At 37.2% G+C, this 10,399-nt stretch overlaps 1 protein-coding gene across 1 annotated transcript in view; it reads right to left on the reverse strand.

Moving 5' to 3' along the window:
• LOC149233168 (cytochrome P450 71AU50-like) overlaps nt 1-1,712 on the reverse strand; it is a 58,685-nt gene extending 56,973 nt beyond the window's left edge. Inside the window, exon 1 of the mRNA XM_089382114.1 lies at nt 762-1,712. Coding sequence (XP_089238240.1) covers nt 762-1,712 — 951 coding nt within the window. The remainder of the gene's footprint in view (nt 1-761) is intronic.
• Between the last annotated feature and the right edge of the window lie 8,687 nt (nt 1,713-10,399).

The following is a 10,399-nucleotide window of genomic DNA, read 5'->3' on the forward strand; positions in this document are numbered from 1 at the left end:
TAGATCACGGAGAAAAATTTCAAATTAACATACTTATCATAACAATTTTAATATTATTTTTCCTTGAATCTATCACATTGAAATTATTTTTGTCAAAGAACCATCCAATATGATTTATTTTTGGAATAAAATGGTGAATTATATTAGATAGTTCAAAACATTGGCAAAATAATCTAGATCAGGGAAAGAATTTCATACCAACATATTTACTAGAATAACCACTTAATATTATCTTTAACAACTTTAATATTATCTTTTCTAAATCTATCACACTAAAATGATGAATCATATTGAATGGTTTGAAACATGGGCAAAATAATTTGGTTGTGAAAAAAATTTCAAATCAACAGATTTACTAAATAACATTTTTAATATTATCTTTTAACACATGAAAATTATTTTTGTCACTACTTTAAACCAACTAATATATTTATCTTTGAAATAAAATAACCAACCATAATAAATCTAGATCATGAAAAAGAATTTCAAACCAACATACTTACCACACTAACAACTTTAATATCATCCCTTCCCATCCATTACATTGAAATTATTTTTGCCAATATTTTTTTGACATTTCTAACTACCTATTATTATTGTTCATCTCCAATAATATTTATCTTACCCATAAAATGATAAATCACACTATATGGTTCCAAACATCAATTATTTTTGCCAAAAAAGGAAAAGTAAAATATAACCTAACCTCAATGTGATGAATGAATCTGGGAGAAGATGAATTTCAAGCCAAACATACTTACCAGAAGAACGGCTTTAATATTATCTCGTGAAGGTTGGAACTCTGCATTTTTATCGACAGAGGCTGCAATTAAAACATCCACAAGATCTCGTGGAGCGTTGGCGTCATTCTGCGCAGCGTGATCATCAATTACTTTCTCTAAGAAATCGTCCTGCGACTTCCTTACTTTCTTGAAGCGACGGCTGAAGCCTTGGAGATCCATCCAGGCCAAGTATGGTATGTAGTCTCCGATGTTAAAAGAACCAGACAATGCAACAATTTCTTTCACCATTGATACAAACCCTATGTTGCCAATTATGTCATGGTCACTATATTTTCTACCGAAGGCCATCCTGCACATTATGTCAGTCACCAGACCCGACACCATCTCAGTAATGTTTACAGGTTGATGAACTGAATTCAGAAGAGAGCGAATCATGTCGGAGACTTCCTCTTCTCTTATGTAGCGGAAGTATTCTATGCGCTTAGAGTGGAGCACCTGTAAAACACGGACCTTGCGCATCTGCCTCCAATAAGGCCCTAACGGAGCAAAGACCACATCCGACGAATTATAGGTCAAGTATTTTGCAGCGGCGTATGGAGACCTGCTGGCGAAAATGCGGTCATTGGTCTTGAGAAACTCCTTGGCCATATCTGGAGAGGAGACGACCAAGGTGAGGGCGGAGCCGAGGCGGAGAGACATGAGAGGCCCGTATTTCTTAGATAGCGCCGCCAGAGCGCGGTGGGGAAGGTCTCCCAGCAGGTGAAGGTTGCCGATGATGGGCAACGGAAACGGCCCCGGAGGCAGCCTCCCCTTAGGCATGCTACCAGATTTTCCATTCCTCCCCCTGAAAAGGAAACTCCATGCCGCCACTGTCAATACAAAGATAAAAGCACTGAGTAGTTTAATATCAAAGTAATTACCTACGTTCCACGAAACTGGGAACTGGTGAAAACCCAACTCCATCGCCATGATCAATCTCAACTGCGCACGCTCACTACTTCCAACACAATGAACTACTGGACATATTTTTCTGTAGAGTGGTGGAAATACTTATAGGCTGGTCGAACATGCATAAACGTCAGGTAACTGAATTCTGGTTGTTGGAATATTAATTCCAACTGCACATCGGTTTTGGAAAACCGGCCCGGTCTCCCCGCACCGCCTTTGGCAGAAGGCTGTACCCGCAGAGGAGGCCCCGACACAATCAGGACGTGCCACGCGTCCCCTGTACAACAGCTTTACCGCTTGCTCCCCGGACGTTAAGGGTCGATTGGTTTGCCTGAAGACGGTGTGCGAATTGCGTCGGATCAGGTCACCGGACAGAGATTTTGCCCAACGTGCGAGGACGTTAACGCACAGTTTTCCGGCCCACGTCAAATCAGATTTTGCGTGGAGTGTTCGATTTTTTTTGTTGACCGCCGAGAAGGGAATTCAATGGTCTTTAATGTTTTACGTAGATTAGGTGGAGGCCCTTTTAATATGGGTATGGGCATGTTTTAATATATGTTTTTTTATATATGTTTTTTTTATGCTGTAGAAAAAGGCCGACGTGAGTTAGTTTTTATGTATATGTATGGTGGCTGCGCACGGTGGTGCGTTGTATTTTTTTTTGGAAATGTATTGTGATATATGCCTGCGCGCGGTGATAAACTTGTTTCTTTATATGGAGAATGCACAACAGTGCAAGGGCTCAACTAGAATAGGACTGTAATTTTTTTTGTTCATGGAAATGTATTGAACGCACAGCAGTGCGAGAAGTTAAAGAAAAGAGGGACGTAATGGTTTTATTCGCCATTGTAAAACATAGGAGCAGCAAGAAATTGTTGTTGTAATACCCACAGCAGTGGAAGACCAGAAATGAGGAGAGAGAGTTTCTCCAGTGAATCTCTCTCTGCGCAGAGGATGAAGTTTGTAACAGTTTTGTTTTTAAATCAACAGAAATGTTTTATGGCTGTGTAATGGACTGTTATGAGTCATTTTGTTTTTAATAGCTTTGCTGTGCAAAGGTCCTGGAAGAAATGGAACAGAGCATTGGCTCTATGATGTTTATTTTGTTTGGTTTTGGTATTTTCCCATTGCAAAAATTCCCAACAGTGGTATCAAAGCTAGTCCAGGCTCTTTGATGGTGACAGAGCTGGTTCAGGCTCTTTAAAAGTGTCAAGGAAGCTGAAGGAAAGACTCTTGTTGCAGCAGAAAAAGCTTCTCCAACAGTGTGAAGTCTCAGGAAAAAGAACCCAGGTATTCCTCAAAGTTTTTTTTCTGTGTTGTTGTTGAAGAAACAGTCAGTGATTTAAAAAAAAAAACACAGTCAAGTATTTGAAGCCTAGTTAAGAATGGCAAGGTCAAAGAAGAAAGCCTCCAAACCTGCTAAAAATGTGTCTCCCTCCTCTACTAAACTAGAAGGCAATCCATTTGAATACATTCTATTTGAAGCTCCAAAGTTTGATGGAAACTTTAATGTATGGGAAATAAAAATGAGGGCTTTCTTACAGTTTCAAGGGAGTGAAATCTGGGAATCAGTGATTGATGTTAGCAAGATGGATAAAGAATCCATGGAGTATGATGCACAAGCAGCAAAGACTATCTTGGATGGATTGCCTGATTCAGTGAAGAGGAATCTTGGAAAATATACATCAGCAAAGGATATATGGGACAGACTGCATGACCTTCATGCAAAGGGAACACTGACCATGACCATGAGTGAAGAAGAAAGTTATGAACCCATCATAGAAGCTGAGAATGAGAAGCTTGACCTCATCAAGCTTCAAGTAAGAGAAAGGGATGAAGAGCTTGCCAACCTTAAGAAGGAGCTTGACCAATGCAAGAAGAAACACCATGAAGAAATCATATCCATGACAAATCAGCTGAATGGAGCAAAGAAGCAAGCAGATGTCTTGACAAGTCAACTTGAACAAAGACACAAGAGAGTGAATAAGCTTGTGGAAGAGATTGGACAGTACAAGGTAGAGGTCTCCTCCCTTAAGTCTGAACTACAAGAAGCCAGGAAGCAGGCACAAGAAGCTGAAAAGAGAATGGAGAGCAGTCAAGCAGAACTCTCCAAAATGAAGACAGATATTATCTCCTTCAAAATAGTAGCAGCTGAAGCTACTCGTAGCAAGGAAGAAACTGAGGGACAACTAACAAAGAAAAATAATGAATGTGAAAAGTTAGAAGAAGAGATTGTCCTCCTAAGGAAGAAGGTTGAAGGGATGAACAAGATCATGAAGAGCTCTCAAGCTTTGGATGACATGCTTAGCTATCATAGATCTCCATCTGATAAATCAGGACTTGGGTATGTAGGTGAACCCTCAAACAAGCATGAGGATGCTTTAAGCAAAGGAGATGTGAAGAAGCCACAAAGAAGGTGTGATGCTCCTAGTTCCAGCAAAGGCAAGGAGAAAAATGAAGGCAGCAATAGAAGAAATCCAGCTCCAAGTAGAAATGTAGCTGATGGCAAGAAGGCAAGAGGCAATGGTGATCATCAAAGGATCTCAAGGCAGCAAGGGTTCAGAAGTGCATCAAGGAAACCTCCATCTCCCAGGTACCAAAGTTCATTTTTTGGTTATTGTTATGCTTGCTCAAACTTTGGTCATATGGCAAAAGACTGTAGAGCATTTCATGGAGATAGATGTTGTGGTCCCCGACAATCTCCAAGAAATAATTTCACTAGAAGAAATCATGAAATGTTATTCATGAACAATGTTGAATGTTTCAAGTGTCATAACATTGGGCATATGGCACGAGATTGTAACTTGACATGGTCTCTTACACAAGCTAGACCCATGCAAAAGAAGAAAGTTACAAAAGTATGGAGAAGAAAGGAAAGGAAATCTGAAAGCCCCTTGAACTCCCTAGTGGATCTAAATTTGTTTTGAGAAGAGTCTGCCAAAAGAAGACAAGCATACATTAAAGGGGAGCTTGTAATTTTTTTTGCTGAACTGTCTTAATAGTCATTCTTTAATGAAGACTTCTTTTTATAAAGGAAAGACATGAAATCAAATTTGCCATAAGAGCAGAGAAGAAAAAGGGGTAGCGCTCAAATGTGAAGTGCAACAGTGCAATAAGAAAAGTATGCAAAGCATGGAGACCCTCACAGCAGTGGGAAGATAGAACATAAAACAGCAGTTTGAAATTTTTTTTGGAGCACATGCATTGAAATGCATAGCAATGGAATGTAGTTTTCCTTTTATGTAATGTGAGAGAATATACTCACAGCAGAGTGAGTATAATACACAGCAGATGGAAATGTTTTGTATTGGGAATGAAAATGCAAAGCAATGAGAAGAAAATGAGAAGAAGGAAAAACGCAGCAGAGCATAAATGCCCAGTGGCTGAGAATGCAATGAAATTTTTCACACAGCAGTGAAAAATGTAATATTTTTTTTGTATGCAATGCAACATGCACAGAAATGCCTAAAGAAAAACATGGACAGCAGATTTTTAATGCACATGGGTGAATGAGAATGTGTGTGGCAGCAGAAAATCGAAAGGAATTGCACAGCAGTGCATTATGAAAATAAAAAAAATGAAGATGAAGATTGTGTGAAGCAAGGGTGTAAAAAGAAAAGGCAGCAGCCCGTGTTAATTTTTTTTGTTGTGTGGAGAATGCAGCGCAAAACAGCGTGAGGATGATTTCTCTCTATGTGCAAGTAATGGAGAGTAAAGAGTTAGTGTATGGGCACACAGCAGTATGATGAAACAAAAGGCAGCCACAGTGCAAATTGCAGAGGCAACGCAACAGCAAATAAAAACCCAGGGATGACAGTCTATGGTTATGGGTATGGACAGCAGTGAATATGAAAAATGCAGCAGCAAGAAGTTATGGACAACAGCATGATGGCAAGAAGGAGAAGCACACAGCAATGCAAATAAGAAAATGCAGCAGCATGAAGTTTTGTTGAAGAAATGAAAGGTAATGGACAACAGCACATGTAAAAGAATTTTTTTTTCTTTACAACAGTATATGTAACTGTAATGAATGTGTTGTTCATTGAATTGAAATGCAATATATGCAACAGCAGTGAATGTAAGAAATATTTACACACAGCAGTGTAAATTTGTAAGTTGGGACAGTGTAATTGTTCCAGAAAAGACAGAGTATTTTGTCTTTGAAAAGTGCACAAGCAGTGCAAGTGTAGACACAGCAGTGTGGGGTAGACACAGTAAAGAAGATGGCACAACAGTGCAGCAGAGAATATGCAGCAGCATAAAAGAACAATGTAATGAGTATGCACAACAGTGCAATGAATTTTTATTGTTTTGAAACTGCATCTAAGGCAGTGTTTGGCAGTAATCCCTCTGTGAGAGGAAGTGAAGTTCTTGGTGAATCCCTCTGTTAAAGAGGAAGGTGCTCTTCAGCACATTGTTATGGTGAATCCCTCTGTCATGAGGAAGGTGATCTTAAGCATAGTTTCAGGTTAATCCCTCTATTAAGAGGAAGACAACTTTGTTTGTTTGTGAACTGCATCAGAAGCAGTTGGTGAATCCCTCTATGTGAGGATGATATCTTTGTAACAGCAGTATTGAGGAATCCCTCTACGAGAGGAACTGTTTGGGTATGTCCTAATGCCCAGCAGTGGAAATTAAAGGGGAGTGTTGGAATATTAATTCCAACTGCACAACGGTTTTGGAAAACCGGCCCGGTCTCCCCGCACCGCCTTTGGCAGAAGGTTGTACCTGCAGAGGAGGCCCCGACACAATCAGGACGCGCCACGCGTCCCCTTTACAACAGCTTTACCGCTTGCTCCCCGGACGTTAAGGGTCGATTGGTTTGCCTGAAGACGGTGTGCGAATTACGTCGGATCAGGTCACCGGACAGAGATTTTGCCCAACGTGCGAGGACGTTAACGCACAGTTTTCCGGCCCACGTCAAATCAGATTTTGCGTGGAGTGTTCGATTTTTTTTTTTTGACCGCCAAGAAGGGAATTCAATGGTCTTTAATGTTTTACGTAGATTAGGTGGAGGCCCTTTTAATATGGGTATGGGCATGTTTTAATATATGTTTTTTTATATATGTTTTTTTTATGTTGTAGAAAAAGGCCGACGTGAGTTAGTTTTTATGTATATGTATGGTGGCTGCGCACGATGGTGCATTGTATTTTTTAATGGAAATGTATTGTGATATATGCCTGCGCGCGGTGATAAACCCGTTTCTTTATATGGAGAATGCACAGGAGTGCAAGGGCTCAACTAGAATAGGACTGTAATTTTTTTTGTTCATGGAAATGTATTGAATGCACAGCAATGCGAGAAGTTAAAGAAAAGAGGGATGTAATGGTTTTATTCGCCATTGTAAAACATAGGAGCAGCAAGAAATTGTTGTTGTAATACCCACAGCAGTGGAAGACCAGAAATGAGGAGACATAGTTTCTCCAGTGAATCTCTCTCTGCGCAGAGGATGAAGTTTGTAACAGTTTTGTTTTTAAATCAATAGAAATGTTTTATGGCTGTGTAACGGACTGTTATGAGTCATTTTGTTTTTAATAGCTTCGCTGTGCAAAGGTCCTGGAAGAAATGGAACATAGCATTGGCTCTGTGATGTTTATTTTGTTAGGTTTTGGTATTTTCCCATTGCAAAAATTCCCAACACTGGTCTCATTACTTACAGGATGGGGGTATGGTCAGAGTCAACACACGTGAAATTATGGTCCAGTTGGGGCCCGGAAATCACCTTCCACGATTCTCTTTGCACGCGAGCTAGACTTTGGGCCTCCATTAATCCTGCCACTGGTCTCTCTGCATGTCTTGAAAAGGTTGCAAATATCTGCGCAGAATCATATCTCAACCTTCACGAAATATGGAAATCACGATATTACAGCTATAATTATTTCAAAAGTGTCATACTTACCGGATTGAAGGAACAAATCACCCCAAACCACTTAAACAAACTATGTCACTATTACATATTATATAGTATAATTATTTCACAAATGCCATATTCTTTGACTTACTGAACTAAAGAGAAACTAATGATAACCAAACTACTCAACCAAATTGTCCTCTGACCAAAAAAACACAAATTTACATAAAAACATCTGAATTAATGTTTTTAAAATAATAATTATCATGGAAATTTTGCCATTCTCTAAATTACAAAACATATCGAGGGTGTTGAAGTATTTCTTCTCTTCTAGAACTTGGATTTTTTCGTTCAAAGTCTTTTCGAAACCTCGAGCGTTGAAGGCTGAGAAAATAACAGTGCCCCGCATACAAATTCTTATCTAAAAACATTTTCTGCCCAGAATCATATCTCAACCTTTACGAAATATGGAAATCACGATTTCCTATTTTAATGGAAATCAGAATTAAAATAATGGGTGAGTTTTAAAGATAAATTATAAGTAATTTTTAAAGATATATTAAAATTATTATATCAGAGATAACTATTTTAAGAATCTTATACACTTAAACTCATTATATATAATTATTTCAAAAATGTCATATTTGAACTTAGACTATCCTCACCGCATCAAACAGATCATCGCCATGCCATTTAGACAAACTACATCACTATCATCATTATATCGGATATAACTATTTTAGAAGTGTCATATACTTGAACCTGCTCAATTAAAGAAATAAATTGTTACCAAATTAGTTAGATAAATTTTCCTTTTAAGAAAAGTACAAATTAATATAAAACATCTTATATTTATTTTATCATATCAGAATTAATGTTTTTTTAAGCAATAAGTATTTTTTGGTTAAGAGTACACTACTACACAATGGGTGTTTAAAAAATAATATTTGAGACAATGTTTAGGTAAATTGTTTTAACTTGAGACAAAGTGTATTGTCTTAAATATTGTCTTTAAGCAGGCAAATTAGTCATAGCAATTTGTTTCTATATATAACACAAATATTATTGTCTCTTAGAGACAATTTCATTTTTGTCTCTCCACAAACAATAGTTGGGATTAAAGACAATATGTCTTTATAGAGACAATAAGTCTTTAATGCTAGTTGTTGTCTCTCTAGAGATAATAAAAAAATTATATTTAAGAGCAATATAATATCACTTTTGTCTCTTTAGAAACAGTATATAACAATGAATCTAGAAAAATATCTCACCATTGAAATAAATCAATATAAAAAATATGTAATTTAAAAATCAAATACAATATCATTCATTAATTCATATTAGGGCATAGTGGGTTCGAACCACCACCCTCGGTGCTCTTCCATTAAGTTAGCATCATTTAAATAATTATGTGAGGAGTTATAGCAATCATTGAAATTGCATATGTAGGCATTGATTTAAAAAAAATGCTCAACACATAATGGCACAACTTTTATAAAATCTATAATCATGCAACACCTATTTTTAACTTAATAAAAAATAACTCAATCAGTTAGTTAAATTTCACATCCTTGTAGAATGAACCACACAACAAGATAATCAATCACAATAATTTACAAACAATTTAATCTATTCCTACAAAGAAAAGTAACTAGAATTAGCACAAGCTTGTTTGCCACAACAATTAACTCTCACATTGCTTTTTGCATTAGAATTTGTCAATAAATAAATACAAAAAAGGGTCGGGAAAAGGCTTCAAATGGCTTCATTGACACCATTACCACTTGGTTTGATTGATTACAACAAAATGAATGGTTCTTTTAACCCATTTGAACTCACTCATGTCTGTATGAAAACCTCATTTAGAAAATTGAATGGTTCCTTTAGCCCAAGCTACGCTCCTCCCTACTCTATCTATATGAAAACCTCGATTTTGTTATTTGTCAACTGATTTTAATACAAAAATGAAAACAGTGAAAAGTCTTGTACATGATTTTAGATCCAAATTAATATAATTAAATGCATCAGACGAAATATTAATTTCATCTTAATTAATTAATATTTACAGGAACACTTACAGAGGAAAATCTAAACAGTGTAGCAACATGGAACTGAAAAAATGGGAGTTTATATATCTTTTTGTGGAAAATAGCAAGAAAAAATGATAAAAATAGAATCCTAAAATTCCAATTTTAATTTGTCCTTGAATTAAAATTGTGAATTAAATTCGAATTTAGTCTCACCAACTGCTTGAAAATTAATTAATTAATTCATTATGGATTAATTAGTTGGAGAAATTCAAGTTAGAAGTCTTTGTGAAGTCATGCAACAGTTATCCCTTAAATTAAGGAGATTATCCCTTAATTAAGGAGATAAAATTGTGTTCTATTTGAGTTGTAATTAGTTAGCTCAGTTTACTGAGTTAACTCTAGTTAAATTAGTTCCAAACTGTTTGAGGAACTAATTGTGAGTTCAGTCAGTTAATGCATGCATGCATCCAACTAGTGTACTCCAGGTAACTGAAGATTCTCTCATCAGAAACTCATGCATGTCGATTCAGAGAAAGACCCAGTTGAGCTAAATCTCAAGGACAGGTTACTATTAGTTGCATGAGTTTTCCTATAAAGGAAACTCATCCATGCAGAAGGAATAAGGTTCCTTGAGGATTGCGCAGTTTTACAGGGTGTGAGATTAGTGTGAGTGATTAGTGTTACACTCGGTAATAGTTGGATCACCCAGGAGAAATAGTGCAAGGAAATAGGAGCTTGGAGGGCAGAGGAGAAGGCTTGTGAGAAGCTTTGACTGCCTGTGAGCATCCAGGAGGATTGTACTGAGAGCTGGCTAGCTGCGAGAGCT

The sequence above is a fragment of the Pinus tabuliformis genome, chromosome J (assembly GCF_031772625.1).
Source record: "Pinus tabuliformis cultivar Carrire ecotype Pingquan chromosome J, CPIR1, whole genome shotgun sequence".
NCBI lineage: Eukaryota > Viridiplantae > Streptophyta > Pinopsida > Pinales > Pinaceae > Pinus > Pinus tabuliformis.